Here is a 24846-nt window from a genome sequence, read left to right as displayed (position 1 = left end):
GATGTCACATTCAGCAGTTTCACCAGAGATGCCACAAATCCAGACGTTCGTAGAATTTCTCAGGTTTAACAGTGGCAGCTAGAACTAGTGTCTCGTCAGCACATCATGTGGGCCAAATTCAATGTGGTGAGAGCCCCCGGGGGCACCCGAGCACCTCCCAGGGCTGTCCCTCACTGCCCAGCTTCCCCTCTGCTGTCTGTACAGCCCCACTGCAGGCCCTGACATGGCCCCGTTCCTGCGCATCGCCTTCACCTCCTATGAGCTGGGCTCCCTGCAGGCCGCCGATGAGGCCAGCCAGCCCTTCTGTGCCGTGAAGATGAAGGAGGCACTCAGCACAGGTAGGACTGGGATCAGGGCCCAGGGGGAGGCCTGGAGGACCTGTGCCTTGTTCCCCTAGAACTTCTGAGGGATCTTTCTCTTCCTCACGCTCATCTCCCTGCCCAGCCCAGCTGTGGATGCAGGACCGTAGAGGCCACCGAGTGCGCATAGGGCCTCTAGCACTTACTACATGGAGCCATCACCAGGGGTGGGGGTGGGGGAATGGGTTTCTGGCTCCTCCCCCATTGGTGGTTTCTCCCAACAATTTCCTCATGTCAGACCCTGTGCTGGGCATTGAGGACACTGCCATGCTCCAGGGCTGACTTGGCCCTGTCCTCATGGGGCTCACGGTGAGATGTGGGAGCCAGACAATGAGTCCTGTGATAGGGAAGCCCATAGGAGGCACTGTCCCAGGCTGAGGTCTGGGAGGTCTTCCTGCAAGAGGCAAATATCTCACACCATTCCTTCTTGCTATTGCCCTCACCTGCTGAATCCCTGGCTCATCCCTTAGGTCTTAGCGGAGCTGTCTCTTCTTCCAGGAAGCATTCCCTGACCCTTAGCCTGGGACATACCACCTGTCCATGATCCAGACCAGGTCTAGAACCCTGGCCCTGCCCTCTTCAGTCTCATCACAGCTGTGATTTAACATTTATTTGAGGGATTAATGGGTTCGTATCTCTGTCCTGGACTGGGATCTAGGGGGACAGGCCGACACTGGTTTTAACTTCTCTTTCTTCCGTGTTCCTCACCTTCAGTGTCATGGCTGGCACGAGGGGCCTCGGTGTGTGTTCACTGAGTGAGTGCGTGAGGGGGGTGACAGCTAAGTGGGGCTGACAGAAGAGGTCACAGGACGAGGCAGCGGCCAGAGCAGAGGCCTGGAGGTGGGACCAAGCAGGGCATCCTAGAAGAGCTGTGGGGAGTTCTGTGTTATGGAGTGTGTTATAAATGACACGAGGCTGGAGAGGGGAGCAGAGCATAGTTGTGAAGTCCGAGGAGTGGAAATATCCTCGGGAGGGCCTGGTGGTGGAGAGAAGGAGAACCAGACAGACTCTCGCCAGGCTGAAGGCTGTGGGGAGTCTGGGGAGGGTCGGGCAGACGGGCCCCAGCCAGACCTTGCCTGCCTGGCCATGTCGCAGAGCGCGGGAAGACGCTGGTGCAGAAGAAGCCCACCATGTACCCTGAGTGGAAGTCCACATTCGACGCCCACATCTACGAGGGCCGAGTCATCCAGATCGTGCTGATGCGGGCAGCTGAAGAGCCGATGTCCGAGGTGACGGTGGGCGTGTCGGTGCTGGCCGAGCGCTGCAAGAAGAACAACGGGAAGGCCGAGTTCTGGGTGAGGGCACATGGGCTGCAGCACGTGGGCCCTGTCTGGCCTCCTGATTCCGGCCCTGAGACTGAGCAGATCCCAGCCCCTCTGAGCCTGTTTCTGAATCCATAAAAGGAAAAGCTAGCACAAGACCCTACCTCAGGGTCAGCTGTTCAGGGGAAGTGAGCCACTGGATGCCAAGGGCTTATTGTAGCCCTGGGCACGTAGTAGGTGCTAAAGAGAGCCGTCCTCACCACTGCGACTACTTTTTTCCCTTTTAATTTTGTAAAAGCAGGATAGGCACATGGCAAAACTTTTCAAAATGTATGTAAGGGTATGTCCTGGCTCCACCACCAGGCACCCGGCCCCTTCTCAGAGGCACCCATTGTTCCAAGTTCTGCTTGGAACCTTCACAGGTGCAGGCAGGCATGAGGGAGCACAGTTATGTCTCCTCAGCAGTGAGGAGGTGGGGGAAGGGGAAGGCCGGTGGCCACCACTCACCTGCTAGAACCTGAACTCCACACGTGCATGTGGTCACATGTCCCTCATGGCCACAGGGTGTCAGGGCGGGCAGAGCATCCCTTGCCTTCTGGGGTCACAGGGGAGCTCCTGCAGCCAAGATGTCCCCGTGGGAAAAAACCCTTTGACCATCAGGGACTCTGATCAGCCTCCAGTGAGGCATGAAGGGGCCAGGCCAGGAGAGAAGTTGACCCAGCGCTGTACCAACCCTTGGCCAGTCAGGTGGAGTACTTGCCGTGCTCTCTGTCCACTCCACCAAGGGACAGTGCCAGTCACCAGGCATGGGTCCTGGGAGAGGTGAAGGTCCTACCCTCAGAAATGTGTAAGGAGACCAGGCATGCAGAGTCCCTGCTGCAGAGAGAACCAGCGTGGGTGTGTCAGCACACATGTGTCTGTGTCTCTGCATGTGCAAAGGCTGGGGGTGGGGAGGGCCTCCATTTTAAGATCCTTGTTAAGGGGGCAGCCAGGGGTGGGGGTGGGGAGTTTCCCTTCCCACTCTGTTCCTGGGCCATGTGGCTGGGCTGGGTGTGGGCTGGATCCTTTCACTTCCCCAAATGTAATAATACCCCTGGGTTGGGGGTGGGGGCGGGGCTCAAGGGCGGGGCCATGCCCACAACTGGACAGACAGGTGTCTGGCTAGGCTGCCAGGACTCCCTGGGCCTTAGGGGACCAACCATGGGGGCGGGTTCTAAGTCCAGCTTGGCTGGAGCCCGCCCTCATTGACCGCCCCCCCGCCCCCCACCCTCCCCCCTGCAGCTGGACCTGCAACCCCAGGCCAAGGTGTTGATGTCTGTGCAGTATTTTCTGGAAGACATAGGTAAGCTCCTCCTTCCCTGGGCTGGGGATTTAGGTTCAGAAGCTAGAGTCATGATGGAAGCTTAGGGAAGCAGTCCCTATCAACAGGCTACCCAGGGTCACCCTGGGAGGGACTACAGGAATGTTTTCCTTCTTGGGGCTGGGACTGACCTTGCGACTCCATGGTCCCCAGATTGCAGACAGTCTATGCATGGTGAAGACGAGGCCAAGTTACCAACAATGAACCGCCGTGGAGCCATCAAACAGGCCAAAATCCACTACATCAAGAACCACGAGTTTATTGCCACCTTCTTCGGACAGCCTACTTTCTGTTCTGTGTGCAAAGACTTTGTTTGGTGAGGGCTGGCTGTGCCTGCTGAGAGGGGGCGGGGGTAGGGAGGGCCTCATAGCTGGCACTGACAACGCCTGGGGATTTGTCTTTCAGGGGTCTCAACAAGCAAGGCTACAAATGCAGGCGTAAGTGTCTCTTTAACCCGGTTTCTGTGCACACGTGTCTGCCAGTGCCCACATGCATGCTCAGGAAAGCCGGTGTCCCCGTGTGAGGACTGTGTGCCTAGACAGGGGGGTTCTGTGTGCTTGTGTGTGTACATGTGAGATTTTCCATGTCAGAGCGTACGTGTATGAGAGCCACATTCAGTGGACGCACAAGCAGGCTTGCTTTGGCTTATGAAAGCCAGTTCCCAGCTCCTCACGTTTGGAAGCATCACACTTCGGTGTAGTATTTATACAGAAATCAACCAATGCTACACATCATGGCTCTTTTCCCCCGGAGAGGCTATTAGATCTTTTCTAGTATACCCTCACTGCACTCTGTTTGGGCATGTGTGTGTCTTGGTACACACATATGAGACACCTCCACTGTAGCAGTGGTTCTTTTTTCTTTTTAAAAGATTTTGTTCATTTATTCATGAGACACACAGAGAGAGAGGCAGAGACGCAGGGAGAGGGAGAAGCAGGCTCCATGCAGGGAGCCCAATGTGGGACTCGATCCCGAGACTCCAGGATTATGCCCTGAGCCAAAGGCAGGCGCTCAGCTACTGAGCCACCCAGGTGCCCCCATGGTGGTGGTTCTGAACACAGGCTCCGGAGCCAGATGGCCTGGGTTCGAATCCCACCTCTGCCACTTCCTACCTGTAGGGCCTTAGGCAGAGTGACTTAACCTCTCTGTGCCTCAGTAAAATAGGGATAATAACCATTCTGAAGATAAAATGGGATAAAATATATAAAGCTGCATTTTGAGTGACTGGTACAAAGTAAGCATTCTATATAGGGAGCCCATTGTCATTATTACACAGCAGTATGTATGTCCCAGTGTCTTTGTGTTGGGGGGTGTGTGTGTGTGCGTGCGTGTGTGCGTGCACGTGCATGTGTATGAGAGAATGCTTAGGAGCTGTTTGTTGTCTTGAGCATAGCCGGGAGTGGGTGGGGGGAGCCTCCCTGCTTGCACTCCTCTCCCTGTGAGACTCCGTGCCCCTCGTGCTGCCCCCCCACTGGCCACTAGGACCCCTCCGGCCTTCCCTAATCTCTGAGATCCTCCAGATTGGCCTGTCCTCCCCACCCCTATCCTTTCCAGGCCCCTCCTGCCAGGGCGTGCAGGAGGAGAGAAAAAGCCAGCTGCGGGCCCCAGGCGTCTGTGGGGTGAGGGTGTGGGCGATCGGGGAAAACAGTGGCTTTGTACAGAGGGCTGGACTGGGCCGGCGGCGCCAGCTCACAGCTCTGCCCCTCCTGCTGCCTCCCCTTCCCCCTCCCGGCCTGTGCCTCCTCAAGAATGCAACGCTGCCATCCACAAGAAATGCATCGACAAGATCATCGGCCGGTGCACGGGCACCGCAGCCAACAGCCGGGACACCATAGTGAGGCCGGGCCCAGGGCGGGGACCCGGGGGGCTTGGCCAGCTGGGAGGGATTCGGGTTCTCCCCAGCCTTTCCCCATGGAGCTCACCCTTCTCCCTACTTATCCTGGTCCCTCCTCAGACTTCCAGATTGCCCAGTCCCCAGTGGGGCCCTTTGGGGCATCTTGCCATGCATGGGGTTGGGGGAGAGCTAGGGGTTGAGGAAGGAGCTCGAGCTGGCCTGTGACCCTCAACCTGTGACCTCCCCTTCTCAGTTCCAGAAAGAACGTTTCAACATCGACATGCCGCACCGATTCAAGGTTTACAACTACATGAGCCCCACCTTCTGTGACCACTGTGGCAGTCTGCTCTGGGGGCTGGTGAAGCAGGGATTAAAATGTGAAGGTGCGTGCCACCCACCTCTGGGGGCTAGGGCAGGGCAGGAGGGCACGCCCAGCTGGTGCCTCCCCACCCAGACCTCATAAACTCCAACTAACTGATACCACCTTTCCCTGTTGCTGGGGGAGGCCTTGGTGGCCCCTCCACACTGGCCCGACTAACTCTCCCATTTACCTGCTGTGTGACCAGGAGACCTCATGCCTCTGAGCTCTGTGTCCTCAAGTGTAAGATAGGGGTTAGAGCAGAAGGTGTTCAGCCAAGGCCTGACACGCAGTAGCAGGTGCTCAGCAAACATGCTTCACAGACCCCCTCCCTCTCCCTAGGCTTTAGTGAGGCAGGAACAGGAGACACCCGCCCCCCCCAAGAAAACATGACTTGTCTAAGTTGTCTTAGACATTCTTTGAAGGGTTTAGAATTAGGTCTGATATCTCCTGCTTTTGCTTTTTCATCTCTAAATAATGAAAAATTTGAAGTGCTCATGATGGTTTCAGAGTATTTTCTCTAAAGACAGGAAACCCAGCAGACCCCACCAAGGCCCTGCTTTCTTCTACTCTCTCCTCCCTGCCTCCCTGCCCTTGGGTGAGCTTGGGGGATGGGGGCGAGTTCTCCTGGAGACTGCTGGTGGCCTGTCCAGTCCTGTCTGGGCAGGAGCCCTGATGGCGCTGTCTCCTTCACCCCAGACTGTGGCATGAATGTACACCATAAGTGCCAGAAGAAAGTGGCCAACCTCTGTGGCATTAACCAGAAGCTCTTGGCTGAGGCATTGAACCAAGTGACCCAGGTGGGCAGGTACCACGGGAACCCTTGACAGAGGATGGCAGGGCTGGGGGGAGCAGTCAAGGCTCATGCCCGCCACTGGGAGACCCTGGCAGGGTGAGGAGGGGGGCAGCATTTATACCCAAGACCCCACTTCTGGAAGATCCAGTCCAAGAATTAGACAGCAGGGAGAGATGGGCTTGTTCTTATAAGAAATTATGTGAGCAGTTCTTTACTTGATGAACCTAGAAGACCACAAGTTTGGAATGCTTGGAACTAAAAGCCTGTGTGTGTGTGTGTGTGTGTGTGTGTGTTTGGGTGGGGCTTGAGGAATGCCATAAAACTTCAAGGTAAAATTCTAGGATCAATTACAAGTGAAGGCAACACAATCTATTGAGTAAGTGTTGGAGAGAGTGGGGCTCAGTGTCTAAAACTTGCTTGTAATCAGCGCCTTCTAGACCATCAAGGTACCCCTGCACCCCAGGAAGTGTGTGCATGTGTGCGTACACCACCTAGAAGTCTTGGGCTCTGTCCCTGCTATTCCCCCATTGGTTTTGAGAGTGGAGTTCTGGATGGTTGGATGATCAACCATCTGGATGGTCCCATCCTCTGGGCTGGGAGCTCTGATCATGGTATGACTATCTGGCTCTCCATCCTCTTCCCGCTGCTCCAGAGATCCTCCCGGAAGTCAGAAACAGAGTCTGTTGGAATCTACCAGAATTTTGAGAGAAAGCCAGGAGTCTCTGGAGACATTGCCCCAGGTGAAGGTGGGCTCATTTCCCCCAGGAAAGTCCCCACTCCCCACTAGGACCCGAGATGGGGCCCAGCCTCCCACCACTGCCAGGACCTGAGCTGAGGCCCCACCCCTACAGAAGGAGCCCCTTCCTCTCTGAGGCCCCTCACCCACCTCCCACCCCCAGGCCCCAAGGGAGGGGACTCGGCAGATAAAGACCTAAGTCTAAAGCACCATGTCTTGGGCAGACAACGGGACGTACGGCAAGATCTGGGAGGGCAGCACCAGGTGCAACATTGACAACTTCATCTTCCACAAGGTCCTGGGCAAAGGCAGCTTTGGGAAGGTAAGTGGCTGTTTGGCCCTGGGGGGTGGGGGGGCAGCTCGAGGGACTTGGGCCCAGGGGCCCAAGGGCACCTGTATCCCCCCTCCCTGGCTTCTTCCCGATGGGGTGGGGACCGTGGTGGCCTGGACTTCCCTCTCTCAGCATCCTGCCTCCCCGTCAGGTGCTGCTTGTAGAGCTGAAGGGCAAGAAGGAGTTCTTTGCTATCAAGGCTCTTAAGAAGGACGTGGTTCTGATCGACGATGACGTGGAGTGCACCATGGTGGAGAAGCGGGTGCTGGCGCTCGCCTGGGAGAATCCCTTTCTCACCCACCTGTTCTGCACATTTCAGACCAAGGTGCCCGCCCCCCCGCCTCGTTCTTGCGTCTGAAGCCACAGCATGCCCCCCCCCCCACCACAGGACCATGTCCCTAGGGCAGAGTTGTCCCCTACCTCCTGTGGGGCTTGCCCCCACCGGCTGTTTCTGCCCTTCACTGTGCCCCTGCTCACCCCTCTCCCCACCCTAGGACCACCTGTTCTTCGTGATGGAGTTCCTCAATGGTGGGGACCTCATGTACCACATCCAGGACAAAGGCCGCTTCGAGCTCTATCGGGCCACGTACGTGAGGGCCCTGTTGGGGGAGGAGCCCACGGCTGGTCTGGAGCTGGGCTTGTGAGGGAAATCTGGGGGAGCTGGGGCTGTCCCCACCATATGGAAAGCTGTGGATGGTGAGTGAGCCCTGGCTGGCAGCCCAGCACAGATGTGCCAGGGTCCTGTCCCCTCCCTGAGCCTCAGCCTGGGCAGCCTTGCAGATGGTGATGCTGCACAACACAGGACCCTGGTGTATGGCCCTCAGACTAGCATGTACCCCCCTCAAAGTGCATGTGTGTGTGTGTGTGTGTGTGTGTACACACATATGTATATCTATATAAATATATACACTCTTCTGACAGAGAATTGTTTCATCTGGAGCTTTTCCTTCATAAATTTCTTTTTTAGTCTTGGTGGCCAGCCCCCTCTTGCCTGATACAGCGTGTGCTTAATCACGCTCAGGGTGTCCACGGAGCTATGCACAGCATTTCCCGACCCTGGGGGCAAGGAGGGGGGCCCAGGGAGATGCAGGAGCTGATCATAGAAATCCCAGAACACTTTTCTCTCTCTGTCATCCAGGTTTTATGCAGCTGAGATAGTCTGTGGATTGCAGTTTCTGCACAACAAAGGGATCATTTACAGGTACAAGGGGTGGGTGGTGTGTTGGGGGGCTTTTAGGAAGAAAGCTCAAACCCCATCATATCTCCCCAAATCCTGAGTGAGGCCCCGCCCAGCCACGGCCCCATCCCCGCTTGAAGTCAGGCTTTGGTTGGGCCTCTCCCTAACTAAGCTTCCTTCTCCATTGTGAGGATTCCCATGGCCCCTCTACTGAGGCCAGCCTAGCTCCAGGGTTTGGGAGCTGGTTGCCCATATTTGGCGCCAATAGCAGGAGTACAGCCTTGCCCGGGACAGTGTCTCCCTTCCTGCGAGTGATCAGTCTTACTGTCATGCTCCGAACCCCCATCTGAGCAACCAGTAGGAACTGGCTCCATCAATTCTTGCCCAATAAATGACAGTCCTACCCTGTAGTGGAATAGTATGGGCCCATTGATAAGGCTGATGCTGAGTTCTCTGCACCGATGTGAGACAATGCGAAGATGATGTTGTCAGGTGGAAATTTCCAGATGCTCAACCACTGCTCAACCAGTGTGTATCTAATATTAGAGTCTGGGGTTGAGAAGGAGGCGGGGGAGCCATGCATTGTAGGGTGCTCATCCATGCCTAGGATCATTCTGGGGCGGGCCTGGTTATGAGGTTAGTGAAGATGGACTCTGCTGTTTGGTATCCCATGTGCATCAATTATCTCCTCAAATATCTCCTCATTATATAAGACATGGTCCCTGCTCTTGTGCAGTCAGACACACCCGAGCCTGGGGCCACCTGCACTGCTGACCCAGTGAGGTGACCCTGGGCAGGTGGCATTACCTCTCTGAGCCTCCATGTGAGCTTTAGGAAGTCAGATGGTGTGTATCCAGCATGTGGCTCACCAGTAGGTGTTTTGCAGGAAACACCTGCTTTTAGCACAGCTTTCTCCTCCTGCTTCCTTTTCTCTTCCTCATTCCTTTGTCCCCTTGGGGAGGTCCTAGGATCAGGGTTGGCAGTGGAGCCATGGGTACTGGAAAGAGAGGAGGAAGATTGCTCACCCCCCCATGACTCCCTTTTCTGTCCACACTCAGGGACCTCAAGCTGGACAATGTGATGCTGGACCAGGATGGCCACATCAAGATTGCTGACTTTGGGATGTGCAAGGAGAACATATTTGGGGAGAAACAGGCTAGCACCTTCTGTGGCACCCCTGACTATATTGCCCCCGAGGTGAGTGGGTACCCTCCCGGCAACTGGCCCGATTAGACACCTTGTCTCAGCAGGGTGAGAGGCAGTGCTGTCCGAACCACAGCCAGGAGGATGAGGAAACCTAGCTGGGCTTCATGCTTGGGAGTCCCCCTCAGCTCTGGTACCCCTTCTCCTGCCCCAGATCCTGCAGGGCCTAAAGTACTCCTTCTCTGTGGACTGGTGGTCCTTTGGAGTCCTTCTCTACGAGATGCTCATTGGTCAGTCCCCCTTCCACGGTGACGATGAGGACGAACTCTTCGAGTCCATCCGTGTGGACACGCCACATTATCCCCGCTGGATCACCAAGGAGTCCAAGGACATCCTGGAGAAGGTGGGAGGCTCTGGGCCAGGCTGGCTGGGGCAGGGGCCAGCAGACAGACATGTGGGTCATGGGAAGGCCAGAAGCCCCTCGTCTCTGGAATGGCAGCCTCACTGATGCTCTGGTCCTAACACACTGTGGGTACTGCTCACACGCCACGTTCCTGGGAGCTCCTGAGTCCATCACACTGAATCAGCCTGGTACCGTGATTATCAGCTCAGGGTGAGGAGACAGACAGACCTGAAGCTAAACTCTGAGTCTGTCTCCTTGTCTGCAAAATGGAGGCTGTGGGAGAACTTGCCTCACGGTTTTGGAGACAAATCATAAATGTGTGGTGCTCAGGTCTACACCAGGCAGGTAGTATATTCCCAGTAAACCCCATTGCTTGTCCTCACAGTCCCACCAGCAGAGAGTCCTGGCGGCCCTACTGCGTGGCCTGTTGTCTCTGGGGGACCAGGAGCGCAGCAGCCCAGAGAGGACCCTCTCAGCTCCAGAGGCCCTGGGCTGCACCCTTGGGCTGGGCTAGACCTGCCTGGGCACCCCTGGGTTCGCTGAAGCCCTGGATTTCCCAAAGTCCTTGGGTGCTAACTAGGGCCCCTGCTGGCTTGCAGCTGCTTGAAAGAGATACAACCAAGAGGCTGGGAGTGACGGGCAACATCAAAATCCACCCGTTCTTCAAGACCATTAACTGGACCCTGCTGGAGAAACGGGCTGTGGAGCCGCCCTTCAAGCCCAAAGTGGTACGTGATCTGACACCCGTGGGGGCCACCCACTTGATCTTGCTCTCCACTGCCTTCCAGGTGGGGTGGGGGATCTCCTTTCCCAGCCTCTCTCTCTCGCTTCATTTGCAGGCTTTCCTCCTCTCCATTCTTCCAGCAAACCTGCTTCCCGGCCTCCCCAGCACATTCTGTCACTGCCTCTGCCTTTGTGTTCTCACCCACCCCCGCAGTGAGTCAAGTCAGTCAGTCAACAAACAGTGGGAACTGTGGATCTAGCCACCCCTCATTTTTATTTTTATTTTTTAAGATTTCATTCATTTATTCATGAGAAAGAGAGAGAGACATAGGCAGAAGGATAAGCAGGCTCCCTCCAGGGAGCCCAATGCAGGACTCGATCCCAGGACCCTGAGATCATGACCTGAGCCAAAGGCAGATGCTCAACCACTGAGCCACCCAGGTGGCCCCATCCAGCCACCCTTCAATAGACCTGCTTTGGGATCCCTGGGTGGCGCAGTGGTTTGGCGCCTGCCTTTGGCCCAGGGCGCGATCCTGGAGACCCGGGATTGAATCCCACATCGGGCTCCCGGTGCATGGAGCCTGCTTCTCCCTCTGCCTGTGTCTCTGCGCCTCTCTCTCTCTCTCTGTGACTATCATAAATAAATAAAAATTTAAAAAAAAAATTAAAAAAAAATAGACCTGCTTTAACAGCCCTGTACGCAGGGGACTATTCTTTGGGAATCAGAGTTAAGGCCTCTCCCCATCCATCCATCCATCCATCCATCTTCCAATAAATATTGGAAATGCTGAGTGCCTGTTGAGTGCAGAGCACTGTGCTAGCTACACTGTGAAGTGTGAGGCCCAGAGCCAGAGAAGTTCTAGCTCCTCAGAGAGATAAGAAGCTTGCACACTGATGATCGTTTATGATATGAGACAACAGTACGAGAGCTGTCACAAGACCACACATGATCTGTGGTCACTGGGCGAGTCTGTCAGCAGGAGCTGGATGCAGAGAACAGAGTGGGTCTGAGAAGAAGTGGGATATGGGCAGGGCTGGGGGACTAGGCCAGGCTCAGGGCAGCTGGGAGGCGTTCCAGACAGAGGAGAGGTGTTCACACCAAGGTCTGGGATCTGCAGAGGCCACCCAGGAGACAGCAGGGAAGCAGAGGCAGGTCGGGGCCAGAATTCTTAGATAAGAAGTTAGATTCTGTGGCTCTTCTCTGACCACAGCTCTCCCCTCTTGCTCCCTTTCTCTCTGTCAGGACACACTGACAGCTCATGTCATGTGCCCCACGTTTGTGCCTAGAGGCTGGAGAATACTTCCCCTGCTCCAGGGATCTCAAACTCAGGGGCCTCCTGGGCACCTTATTACCAGGCCAGGCTGCATGTAGGGAAACCACACAGCCTGATTTCAGTCTCTTGCTTTTGATTTAAAAAAAAAAAAAGGGTAGATTTATTACTCTGCATTAAAAACACAGGACAAGGGATCCCTGGGTGGCGCAGCGGTTTGGCGCCTGCCTTTGGCCCAGGGCGTGATCCTGGTAGACCCGGGATCGAATCCCACGTCGGACTTCCGGTGCTTGGAGCCTGCTTCTCCCTCTGCCTGTGTCTCTGCCTCTCTCTCTCTCTCTCTGTGACTATCATAAAAAAATTAAAAAAAAATTAAAAAAAAAATTAAAAACACAGGACAAGAGTGTGGGTCAGCAGCCCCTGTCAGTGGGAAATGGTCAGGGGCCGATAGCAGGCTATCCAAGGGGGCTTCAGCACTGTGAATGGACACATCGGGAAACAGGCCCAAGGCTGCTTGCTGTGCCAGTTTCCAGGAGAAACCAGAAATCTGGATTTTTATGTCAAATTGCCCAATTTAAAAATAATTGGCTCAAATCCCATTAATACCCAGGGGCAGTCTAAATGACTGTACCTGCCTGCTTGTTTGGCCTGAAGGCCACAGAAACTGAGATCACTCCTGTTACCATTTCCTTGTATCTTCAGAAACAGAGAGTTGGCAAACTTTTCCTAGAAAGTCTGATGGTAAATATTTTAGGCTTTGCAGGCCAGGCGACCTGAAAGCAGCCGTAGAAAATATGTCGATGAATGGGTATAGTTTTGTACAAATAAAACTTTATTTACAGACACTGGAATCTGGGTTTCATTTACTTTTTACATGTCATGAAATATTAATTTCCTTTTGATTTTTCCCTGAGCTTTAAAATGTGAAAGCCATTCTTATAGCTCTTGGGACCTATAAAACCAAGGTGGTAAGCAGGGTTTGCTCCTGGCTCTCATTTGCTAGAGTCCTCTTCAGGATGATACCCACCTCTCCTTATCTTGGCTTCCTTCATCCCTCTGGGGAGACAGTATCCACCGTCTGTCTACCTGGGCTTCTCTCAGGCTGTTGGGAGAGACTCCCTTTTCTGTTCTTTTATTTTATTTTATTTTTATTTTTTATTTTTTAAAAAGATTTATTTATTTATTTACTTATTTATTTATTTATTTTATTTATTTATGATAGACATAGAGAGAGAGAGAGAGAGAGAGAGAGAGGCAGAGACACAGACAGAGGGAGAAGCAGGCTCCATGCCAGGAGCCCAACGTAGGACTCGATCCCAGGACTCCAGGATCGCACCCTGGGCCAAAGGCAGGTGTTAAACTGCTGAGCCACCCAGGGATCCCCTGTTCTTTTTTTTTTATTATTATTATTTCAAGTTAGTTAACATATAGTGTATTATCAGTTTCAGGGTAGAGTTTAGTGATTTATCAGGTGCATGTAACACTCAGTGCTCATTACATCATGTACCCTCCTTAATGCCCATCACCCAGCTACCCCATCCCTTCACCACCTCCCTCCAGCAACTCTGTTTGTTCTCTAGAGTTAAAAGTCTCTTATAGATTGCCTCTCTTTCTCTTCTTATTAAGACCATCTCTGGCCTGGCCCAGCACCACAGGGATTCTGAGGTGTTTGGGAGGCAGTCTCGGGAACTCGGAGAACTTTGGAGGGCCACTCCTTAGGTCCCACTCACTCGCCCCTGCTCTCTGCCCACAGAAGTCCCCTGGAGACTACAGTAACTTTGACCAGGAGTTCCTGAACGAGAAGGCACGCCTCTCCTACACCGATAAGAACCTCATCGACTCCATGGACCAAACAGCATTCGCTGGCTTCTCCTTTGTGAACCCCAAATTTGAGAGATTCCTGGAAAAGTGAGGTTTCCAGACATCCCCCCCAATCCACCCCAGCTGGGGAGCCTGGGTCAGCCAGCATGGCCTGCCCACCGAGCCTGGGCAGAGCAGGCTGGGCAACATCCCCCATCATCGGCACCTGCCTGCCCCCACTCCATGATAAGCAACAGTGTGATTGTCTGATTTCTGCTGCTGCTGCTCCCTGGTCCCCAAGAGGGGCCTCAGCTCCTGTCTGGCTGGGCTCTCATGGTACTTCTGTGAACTGTGTGTGAATTTGCTTTTCCTCTACCATCAGAGGGAAATTGTAAATCCTGTGTTTCATTACTTGAATGTAGTTATCTATTGAAAAAATATTATATATATATACACACACACATATATATATATAATAGGCTGTATATATTGCTCAGTAGAGAAGAAATGTATGAGTATACATATACGTGTTAATTTTTTTAAATATATGTATACATACATACACACATATATATAGGATATATATATATATATATGACCAGAAAAACAAAAAAGGAGCACAAATTGTTTGAACCACCAGGTTCTTTTATCTGTGTGTCTAAATAAACACCAAATGGTACTGACTTGGCTGTTGGGACACGTTTGTCCCAGGAAGCTGGTGGCTGCTGCTCCCACTTTTGGCAGCTCCGTCCTGGAAGCTCGGTGAGCTGTTAGCTACAGACACAGACCCCTGGGTTTTCATGTAAATGTGTTTGTATTTATGGATTTCCTGTGGCTCTGAGGCCCTGGGCCTAAAGCAGAAGGCTTTTTTGGGTGGCTGAACGGATCCCTGAATGTGTCTGCAGAGCAATGCTAGGGGAGGAGGTGGGACCAGGTGCTGACAGCATGTCAGGAGAGCTAAGGCCATTCTGGAAGAGCAGAGAGGCATGAGCAGAGGCTTGGAGGCTGGCCCAGACTGGGGAGGAGGCCAGAGAGGAGGAAGGAAATAGAGCTCAGCAGGCCTCAGGCCCATCTGCATTCAAATCCCAGAGCAGCCAAACGAGACGTGGGTATGCCAGTCATTTTAAGCCTCAGTTTCCTCATCTGTAAGATGGGGACAAGGCAAAGGGGATGCTAGATGGAGCTCCATATCTCCTTGCTTTTTATCCCTGTCCCTGCCACAGAAGTGTTAGAGTTCTAGGATCTGCTTCTCAAGAGTCCTTACCTACCTAGGAAAGGGGAGGCGAGCAGGATGGGAGAAGGATGAGAAGATGCTGAGTGGCTATGTTGAGGTTGAGCGACATGCTCCAGTGTGCCCACAGTGAGGACAGTGGCTCCAAGGGACAGGTGGCGGCCAATGTCCCTGCAGCATGGGCAGCTGTCCTTTCCCACCACTTCAGTGTTTCCTACTCTCTGGCTTCCCATGTCTTCCCCTCAGCCTCCCTCCCTACTCCTCCCTTTCTCTGTTCCTCTGCTCCCGGGGGCACAGGCTGCCCCTCTGCTCCAGCCCCTGGCCCTCCTTCCCCAGAGGTGGGCAAAATGCCCCAGTGCCTCATTGGCTGGCTCTGACAGCCAGGCAGCTGACTTCCAGCAAGTTCGTTTTTCTGGGCTGAGGTACAAGTTTCCAAGGCTGGAGAGAGGTGGGATGAGGTGGGGCTGGTGCTGGCCAGGGAAGGGGGCTGTGGAGACGGGGCGGGGGCGGGAGGGGGGAGCAGCCTCCCTAGAGAGACTAAAGTCCCCCCTCCCCTCTCCATCCACCAGCCATCCCCTCCAGGAAATACTTTTCGAATCCTTGCTCTGCTGTCTGTGAAGTGAAAACCCCAGAAGTGAGCTTGGTCCCTTGGGCTTATGTCAAGTGGGGGAGCCAGCGTGGCATGGGTTGTGCTGGGGCACCCGTGACCCCTACCTCTGCTGCAGTACACACAGGCCCCAAGAGCTCCCCTGGGGCTGTCCAGAGTGGCTTTAGAACAAAAATATGGTTGGTGTTTGAATTCCAAGGCTCTCCCAATTGTCCTCCAGCTCCAAGGCACAGCCTTGCACTGAGAGCCCCAGCTTCTTCCTATGTGGAAGGGGGATGAGTGGTTTATCAGCCAGAGGCAGTGGAGGGTGGTGGGAAGAACATGGTGCTGAGGGTCAGGAGCCTGGACTTTGAGTTCCACTCTGCCATCCACAAATTTTTTCATTGGGACTCAGATCCCCTATCTAAAAAATGGAACAGTCCTGCTGCTTTGAAGAGCTTGTGGCTCTGGGGAGCCCCTTAAGGGCTGATGCTGGTACCCCACGGTGCCAGGCAAAGCCCAAGAGAAGGCAGGGGGACAGCAGCCCGGGACAGAGAAGCAGCTGGTGGGATGTTGCCAAACTGCCTGGGAGGCTGTGTGCCTCCAGGCCTGTTCTCAGAGCTGGGTACATGCCAAGCCTGACCTGGCGGCCTCAGGAAATGCCTCTCATGGCTGGGCCCAGAGCCACATTCTCAGTGGAATCTGGGGGTCCTTAGAAGCAGGCAGGTTCCCCCCCCCCCTCCACCTACCAAGTAGGTGTGCAAACAGCAGAGAAGTCGGTCCACGCTGCAAGGGCCAGATGGAACACTGTGCCCCCACTGCATGCCAGGCCTGGCACTCAGTGCTGGGCAGGGTAGCATCGATGCAGGAGGGCCTGGGGTGGGGGGGTGAGGGGGCAAGAGCTTGGGCTCTGCCTATCAGATGCCTCTGGATTCAACTCCTGTGTATCCCTAGTTGGTGACCTCAGTGAGTGACAACCCCCCAGAGCTTCAGCTTCCTTTTCTGCCAAATGGGGATAACCATGCTGCTGCGTGCGGGTGAGGATGAGGTCTCTAAGTGTGCTCCACGGACTCACAATAGAAAAATATGCTTCGTAAATAGCAGCCACTGGGACTCCATCCCCTCAACGGGATAAAACGTGCTCGAGACTGAGGGCCTGCCAGCCGGGCTTCTCACTGGACTACAGGGGGGCAACTGGGCAGTTTCAATGAAAACCCCAGAGGTACCTGCCCTGTGTCCCAGCCATCCCCCTTCTTAGGCAGAGCTATGCAGAGGAACCTCGCCCACAGGCCCCAGGAGGCCGGCCCAGGATGCGTGCCATTGCATGGATTAACTGGGAAGTAAACAGAAAGCCCAGCAGTTGGGGAGCTGGGCTTTCTGTTGGGTTGAGTACTTTCCCAATGTAAGAAGTGGTACAATGCCAAGAGGCCAAAATGAGCAAGTTAGAAAGGTTCAGAGTGATTGCACCCTGTAGCTCCGTGTGCTAGCTTATGAAGGCACCCAAAGGTCTGGGAGCACAGGGACGGGTGAATGAGTGAGTGAATGACCACACAAGTCCCTTCAAGGCAGTGGCTCTCAGATTCGGGTACAGCGGGTACTGACGAGACATGGCCACTATGCCGAGTTCCAGGCAGCAGGCCTCAGTGCTGGCAGCACCTTGGAACCCCATGCCCGGCTGCCTCTAGTCTAGCAAAATGGTGATCTCTGGAGGAGGACCAGGTATCAGTATGTTTAAAGATCCCTGGAGGGTCCAACCCGCATCGGGATCGGGTGCCAGCTGGGTGACAGCCAGGAATCTGTGTTTTGCCCCGTCATCCAAACGAAGTTAAGAAATGCTGCTCTGAACAGGCCACACCCTGGAAGGCGAGGTCACCAGCTCTTAGCCCCTGGACCCCTGGTCCCAGAGATCCCCGGGCCCGGAAGGCCCCGACTGGCTGGGCTACGGTGCCCTCTGGTGGCCGTCTGGCTGGTGGGCACTGCTGCTGGCTCAGGCTGGGGAGGTCATGCTTTGCACCAGTGTTCAATCCTTTTTTTTTAAGATTAAAAAAATGTAGTTGACGAGAGAGCAAGCGCACGCACAAGCAGGGAGGGAGAGGGAGAAGCAGGTCCCCTGAAGAGCAGATGTGGGGGCTTGGTCCCAGGACTCTGGGATCGTGATCTGAGCCAAAGGCAGACGCTTAACCAACTGAGCCACCCAGGTGCCCGCCTCTGTGTCATTAGTCCCTGCGAAAATGTTCCAGCAAGTAGGTGCTGGAGGACCATTTTGCAGAGACTAAGGGGCGCAGAGGTTACACATCTAGGCGTCCACCTTGACCTTTAAGAGAGTCCGGGGGCTCGTCCATATCTCCAATCCAGTCTCTGGCATTCATCCCAACATTATAGTCCCATTTCCTCAGTTTATTCCTTATTAAGGTGTGCATAGCTGATATGAGCTAGGAGTGCTTGTTCTCTGCAGGTTTTAATAGCAGGAAATGAGGTGTGCTGCATTTGCCAAAGTGGGAGGGGCTGGGGGCTCCAGGACATGCACCCGATGCTCCTGACCAGCAGGCTGGCGACGGGTTTGCACCTCTGCAGCCCACTGTGCACCTGCCTTCTCCTTGGCCCCTCTAAGCTGGATGGGCCTTCTGGCTCCCTCCTGCGCCCTGAATGTGTCCAGCAGGTGACCTCAGGCTGCCCTGTGTGAGGCTAGACACTAGAAAGTCGGTTTGGGTTCCTCTGAGTCCTGCCTACCCTCCCACACACACCTTGTTATCTCCTCAGTGCTGGCAAAGGAGAGATGCATGCAACTGAAAAATGGAACCTGGTAGCAAAGAAGGGGAAGGGGACAAAGGCAGACTCCAAAAGTGGGAGCCAGGCCTGAGTCAGTAGAGCCCAGATGAGGCCAGACCTATGAGGTTTGGGGGGCACTGGGCCACTCCCCGGGTCTCTCATATGATTGAATTCAACCCTTGCCAGCTGTAGCCTTGGTAATTTAAACCTTTGGAACTTTAATACTGGTCTTCAAACCAGGCTTTATCGATGGCCTTAGAAGACCCTCAATTTCTTTTCTTTCTCTACTGAGAAATACTCTAAAGCCCTGACATTTGTGGCTTAGCCCACATTAAGCAGCATGCAAAGCTCAAAGCCTTCTGGGGAAGAGATTTTCCTTTCTCATCTTCTGAGAGGCAGGTTTAGCTTTCTATCAATTGCACCTGTGATGGTAGATGCACGCACTCTGGGTGGGGTGGCGGTTTGGGCCCTGTTCCGAAATTCATGCATTCCATCACAGAATAGGTGTCTGCTCTGTGCCAGGACCTCAACAGGCATCATTTGGAGCTGTCATTCAACAGGGCTGACCTAACACGCACTGTGCATGTCTTAAGAGCTTGTCAAGGTGACGCTCTGGCCCAGCAGCACGCTTGATGCTTTCCCTGCATCATCGAAGGTAGCAAATCCTCACAACAGCCCCATGAAGAAATAACTGTTAGTCTCCCCATTTTACACATCAGCAAACTGAGGCTCTGAGAGATTAAGGACCATTTGCCCAGTGGCTCTGGACTGGAGGCTCTGCTGCGCCGCTTTCTGCAGACACAAGCAGTCTTCCAGGCTTGCCCAGGAGCTGAGAGCACTCGGTTCCCCTGTCCTGGTCCTCAGGGCTCCAGGAAGAGGGCAGAGACAGTGGAGGACAGCTAGGATGGGGCGCAGACAGGCTGCCTTGATGCTGGAAGGACCCTGGAGATCAAGGGTCTTCAGTGGGGATCCCCGTGCGTTTGCAATGAAGCCCTGATGTTGGAGAAGGGGCTGGGCTGGGTCCCACAGGGAGGCAGAGGCTGGGACAAAGACAGACTCTCAGAGGGAGGAGCCATGTGTGTCCCCAAACATCCCCCTCCTGTAAGGCTGCCGTGTGGCTCCTCCTTCCTGCCTACTGCAGGCCCACCCCAAGCCTGGCACACAGTGGGCAGTCAGTAAACGTGGATGAACATGAGTGAGCGCGAGGCATCCACTGAGCACTTGCTAGACCCCCAGCACCACCCTGCACCTTCCTCTCTGCCCCCCTGCCCTGCTCTGGTGTGGGGAGGGGCAGAGGGTGACAAGTAGGTACAAGCAAGAGAGGCGGCCAGTCCTGCTTTGTGGCCTTAGCAGCGGCAGTGACCGAAGTCCAGGGACCTCAGAAGACAATGTCCACCAGCTGGTGGGTGGCAGAGGCCCAAAGCCTCAGCTGAGGGCTGGGACCCCGTTCAAGAGCGAGGCAGCTGCGGCTGGCCACCGTCCAGCACAAACCTGCCATCACTAATACTGGCAAGGCCTCTCCAAGCAACTTCCTGGGTTTTAAATCATGGATTCAGAAACAATTAAGTGAATTAGGCACACTTTGCGTCAATAACAAGTTAAAAATAACGCAGTTCACAAAAGGCTTGCATTGAATTAAAAATGGATCTTGTTAAGCTTAAAAGTTCTCGAATGCTCCCTTTGGAAACAATGTTATGTTTAAAAAAAAAAGAAAAGATTGTCTTTAAATCCTGGTTTCGGAAAAAAAAAAAAAAAATCCTGGTTTCGGTTTGTCAATAGCTGTACGTCAAATGGGCCTGTTTTTGTGGGACCGTAATCATACGCAGCCTGGCGGCGCCAGCGGGTGGCAGTGCTGATGGCCACACCTAGGACGCAGGTGTGGAGGGGGACATGCGTCTACGTGGCCTGCCCCACCCCCAGCTGATACTCGGCCTCTCTGAGCCTCACCTGTGGCTGTGACCTGCTTTACACGGGTGTGAAGCTGCGGCGTGGAAAACTCTCCGTGCGGCTCGGCACGCGGTGAGCACTCAGGAAACCTAAGCCTATTGTTCTTATTCTGAGCTTGTGAACATTTTACTTCAGGCCTGTTTGTCTCGTAACAATGCTCTGAAGTACAAGGCACGGCTGGGCCCAGGCGAACAGTGTCCAGGGAGGGGACAGAGCCTTCCAGCTGGGAACAAAGAGCTGGGACCTCGAGTCGGGAGCGGGTTCCAGACCCGGCAGCAGGGTCCTTCCTCCACCTCTGCCCTCAGCCGTGGGCTCTGGGCCATGAGCCAGCTCGACAGCAGGAAAAGAAGTGTCTAAGAGTGATATGAATGGCGAGTGGCTCTCGGGTGGATTTATTTATTCTTTTTATTTATTTTTTTAAAGATTTTTATTTATTTACTCATGAGAGAGAGAGAGAGAGGCAGAGGGAGAAGCAGGCCCCATGCAGGGAGCCCAACGTGGGACTTGATCCCGGGTCTCCAGGATCACGCCTGGGCTGCAGGCGGCGCTAAACCACTGCGCCACCCAGGGATCCCCACGCTGATGTTTCTTGCATAGCTTTTAAGGTCAGCTCCTGCGCTGGTGGCTTTTCTGATACATTTGTGGTCCTGACTCTGCGATGCAGGCTGGACTCAATTCATTCTGTGAGCATTCAGAAGGCGCTGACTACATGTGGGGGCCTCTGCAGGATGCTGGGGAGCTGGCACAAACAAGGAACCGGCCTCGTGGTCTCCTGGGGGAGGCAGGTGTGTAAGGAGACAATGACCAGGGCTTGTGGGGCGCCCACCGGGCTGTGGGTACACAGAGGATGTGCTGGCTCTTCCTGGAAGAGCAGCAGGAACTGGCAAAGGCCTTCCGGAAGAAGAGATGAGACATCTAACGTGGAGATCTATAAAATGGGTAGGTCCCGGGACGCCTGGTGGCTCCGCGGTTGTGTGCCTGCCTTCGGCTCAGGTCGTGATCCCGGGATCCGGGATCGAGTCCTGTATCGGGCTCCCTGCATGAAGCCTGCTTCTCTCTCTCTCTCTCTCTCTCTCTCTCTCTTGTGTGTCTCATGAATAAATAAAACCTTTAAAAAAAATGAGTAGGTCCCTGCAACACCTACAGTCCAATACCTGATGAAGCACGAAGAAGCAGTGGATCCCTGTGAGCAAGGGCAGGGTTGTAAATTGGCCCCCTTCCTCTGGAAGGCAATTTGGCACCCTTTGGGATTACTAGAGCCCCAGAGTTTCCACTGCTGGAGAGTCTTGGGGCTGACGTTGAGAGCCATAGGTGCAAGAATGTTCGCTGGCTCGTAGTTTGTGAAATACTAAGTTGAACACTGGCTGAGTGTCCTGAGTGTCCTCACGAGATCAAGAGCCGCTGGTGAATTCGGGCAGCGTCCTACGGGCTCATCCGCTTTCTCTGTGGGAGAACACGACCTGCTTCAACACTGGTACGATCTTAACCCACATGGAGGGCAAAGCACAACGGGGCAGGAAGGACAGGTGCCTGGAGTGATGAACGGTGCAGCCGGGGCTCAGGCTGCGGTTCTGCGTGGAGTGCAAGTGCACAGACCAGTGGTGGGTCGTTGGGCCAGGACGCTGGCTGCCCCGGGGGCGGGGGAGGGGGAGGAAGGGCTGGAGGGTACCTGAAGGGCTGTAATGTTCTGCCTCTTAAAACAATCTGAAGCATGTAGGGAAAACCTTTAGAGGTTCCTAGAACTCAGTGGAGGGTCTGTGGATGGATGCTATTTTAATCTCCGTGCCTATCTTGACATTCAAAACACTTTATAATGCTTAAAGGTGTTTTCTAAAGATTGTTCATTTATTTATTTGAGAGAGGAGCCCGCGAGCACACAGGTGCGTGGGAGGGAGGAGAGGCAGAGAGAGAAGCGGACTCCCTGCTGGAGTGTAGGCCCCCCTCCCCCCAACCAACTGAGCCGCCCAGGTGCCCCTAATGGTATTTTTTAAAGAATACCTATGTGTTTTGTCTCTTGACCAGACTGCTGCTGACCAGGTATCTGTTTATAGTGATTTGTTACACCGAATATCTCTTCTATGTGCTTTTCCTTATGGAAGTGACATTTCACTTTTTAACAGTTATAAAGAGAGCATCTGGTTGGCTCCATTGGTTGAGCATCTGCCTTCCTCTCAGGTCATGATCTCAGGGTCCTGGGATGGACCCCTGCATCTGGCTCCTGGCTGAGCTGCTCCTCTCTCTGCTCCTTCCCTCCATTAATGCGTTCTCTCTCTCTCTCTCTCTCTCTCTCTCAAATAGAGAAATAAAATCTAAAATCTAAAAAGACAAAAACAAACAAAAAGCTTCTCAGACATAAAGGAAAGTATAGAGGATTCTGGCTCAGGCTGAGAATTAAGATGTGAAGGGCACCTGAATGGCTCAGTTGGTTAAGCATCTGCCTTCAGCTGGGTCCTGGGATCAAGCCCTATGTCTGCACCCCGCTCAGTGGGGAGTCTGCCTCTCCCACTGCTTGTTCTCTCTCTCTCTCTCTCCACCCACCCCCACCTTCTCAAATGAATAAATAAAATCTTTAAAAAGAGAGAGAAAGGGAGAGAGACACCTGGGTGGCCCAGCGGTTGAGCATCTGCCTTTGGCTCAGGGCGTGATCCCAGGGTTCTGGGATCGAGTCCCACATCGGGCTCCCTGCATGGAGCCTACTTCTCCCTCTGCCTGTGTCTCTTCCTCTCTCTCTGTGTGTCTCATGAGTAAAGCAAACAAACAAAACACGAGAGAGAAAACTGCCCCCCTTACACCTCCCTCCCCAGCACACAGCCTCCTCCTTTTGTCTGAGTTCTTCTGGAGGGACCAGAACCTGCTTTCACAGCAAAGAACGTTTCTCTGCATCCCTGGACATAGTCTAGGGAATTGTTTTGCATGTTTTTAAGCTTCATATAAACAGTATCTGTGTACTGAACATCCTCCTGCCCCTGGATATCTCCATGACGTGATTTCAAAATTGATTTTTGCCAAGTCTGGTAGTTCAAGTGCGTTCCTTTTCTTTTGGTGAGTGCTTTGAAATTCATAGACCATATAATCCACCCACTTAAAGCAGAATTCAGTGTGTTCACGGAGTTGAGTGACCGTCACCATAGTCCGTGTTAGAACAGTTTCATCAGGGCAGCCCGGGTGGCTAGGTGGTTTAGGGCTGTCTGCAGCCCAGGGCATGATCCTGGAGTCCCGGGATCGAGTCCCACGTTGAGCTTCTGCATGGAGCCTGCTTCTCCCTCTGCCTGTGTCTCTGCCTTTCTCTCTCTCTCTCTGAATAAATAAATAAAATCTTAAAACAAAACAAAACAGTTTCATCACCCAAAAGAAACCCCGTACCCTTTCACCACCCGCCCCCAATTCTCCCATACATCAGCCCTAGACAACCACCAATCTACTTTCTGACTATAGATTTGCCTATTCAAGACATTTTATATGAATAGAATCATGCAATATCTAATCTTTTGTGACTGGTTAAAGCATTCCTTTTCATGGTTGTGTAGTCCATCATACAAACTTACCACAATTCCTTTATCCAAATAAATGATGTGGAATCCTGCTTTCAGCCAAGGTGGAGTAAAGGGATTGTATTTACCTTTATGCAAGAAAAAAAAAAAAAAAAACTCTAAAAAACAAGATAAAAATCAATGAGACAACAGTTCTCAAGGTGCTGGACATCAGGGAATGAAGGGCAGTACTCCCGGGAAGATGGGGAACACAGGAGGTGGGCCCTCTGATTGACGTGGCTCTACCGCCCGGAGACCATCTCCAGGCTCAGGACAGGGAAGGGGAACTCAGGTGGGGCGCAGTGGGCTCCCCAAGTTGAGAAGAAGCAGCTGGAAGTTCTGGGAAGCCAAAGTGACTAGACTTCACAGTGTAGCCTACTGGAGATGAGAGAGAGAGAAGTCTGGGGAACTGCCGAGGATCTTTGAGTACTCAGCTGGGTGCCCACTGACATGGGCATGTAGGGAAAAGACCCAAGGCTGGGGGAAGAGCCATCTGTGTGGACTAGAGGCAACAATCCTCAGAATTCATGTAGGACTAGGGCCTGTTCGCAGATGCCAGAATAGAGCACCTCAAGTTTTGGGGGTTACTAGATAGAGTGCCCAGAAAGCATATCCTAGGGGCACTTGGGTTGCTCAGTCGGTTAAGCATCTGCCTTTGGCTCAGGTCATGATCCCAGGGTCCTGGGATCGAGCCCCATGCGAACTCCTTGCTCAGGTGGGGAGCCTGCCCTCTCTCCCCCTCTGCCCCTCCCCACCGCTTGTATGCTGTCTCTCACTCTGCTCTTTTAGATAAGTAAAATCCTTTTAAAAATTTAAAAAGTACATCCTAGAACAAAGCCCGATTACTTTTATGGGAATTCAAAAAATATCCAGTGCTCAATAAGGTAAAATTCAGGGGCTTCTGGGTGTTGTGGTTAGTTATACACCTGGCTCTTGATTTTGCCTCAGGTCATGACCTCGGTGACTGTGAGACTGAGCCCCATATCAGGCTCCTCACTGGGTATGGGGCCTGCTTAAGATTCTCTGTCTCGAACGTAAAGACTGCTAACTCTGGGAAACGAACTAGAGGTGGTAGAAGGGGAGGAGGGCGGGGGGTGGGAGTGAATGGGTGACGGGCACTGGGGGTTATTCTGTATGTTAGTAAATTGAACACCAATAAAAAATAAATTAAAAAAAAATTCTCTGTCTCCTTCCCACTCTCTTAAGAAAAATAAAGAAGATCCAGAAAAT

At 53.5% G+C, this 24846-nt stretch overlaps 1 protein-coding gene across 5 annotated transcripts; it reads left to right on the top strand.

The window, feature by feature from the left end:
- Positions 1-210: 210 nt before the first annotated feature.
- On the top strand, positions 211-14236 carry PRKCD (protein kinase C delta). Of its 5 annotated transcripts, none has more exons than XM_049097809.1 (19): positions 211-338; positions 1455-1654; positions 2903-2963; positions 3135-3297; positions 3387-3418; positions 4730-4815; positions 5069-5198; positions 5873-5973; positions 6622-6709; positions 6930-7027; positions 7188-7361; positions 7531-7622; positions 8175-8237; positions 9272-9410; positions 9571-9759; positions 10359-10487; positions 10599-10695; positions 12976-13101; positions 13507-14236. In XM_049097809.1, the coding sequence occupies exons 1-19, from the start codon at positions 224-226 to the stop codon at positions 13527-13529; spliced, it is 2106 nt and encodes a 701-aa protein (XP_048953766.1). In that variant the 5' UTR covers positions 211-223; the 3' UTR covers positions 13530-14236. The 5 variants fall into 5 exon arrangements, with proteins under 5 accessions (XP_048953766.1, XP_048953765.1, XP_025311957.1 ...); XM_049097808.1 differs by having other exon boundaries at positions 6622-6715; XM_025456172.3 differs by lacking the exon at positions 12976-13101 and having other exon boundaries at positions 6622-6715.
- The last annotated feature ends 10610 nt before the right edge of the window (positions 14237-24846 follow it).

This window comes from Canis lupus, chromosome 20, assembly GCF_003254725.2.
Source record: "Canis lupus dingo isolate Sandy chromosome 20, ASM325472v2, whole genome shotgun sequence".
Lineage (NCBI taxonomy): Eukaryota > Metazoa > Chordata > Mammalia > Carnivora > Canidae > Canis > Canis lupus.
This window is presented reverse-complemented; position numbering and strand designations above follow the sequence as displayed.

Bases quoted from the DNA above. Each gene is read 5' to 3' on its own strand.
- PRKCD (XM_049097808.1), top strand. From the start codon at position 224: ATGGCCCCGTTCCTGCGCATCGCCTTCACCTCCTATGAGCTGGGCTCC. The intron at 3,419-4,729 runs GTAAGTGTCTCT...TGCCTCCTCAAG, and splicing joins GCAAGGCTACAAATGCAGGC to AATGCAACGCTGCCATCCAC. The intron at 8,238-9,271 runs GTACAAGGGGTG...GTCCACACTCAG, and splicing joins AACAAAGGGATCATTTACAG to GGACCTCAAGCTGGACAATG.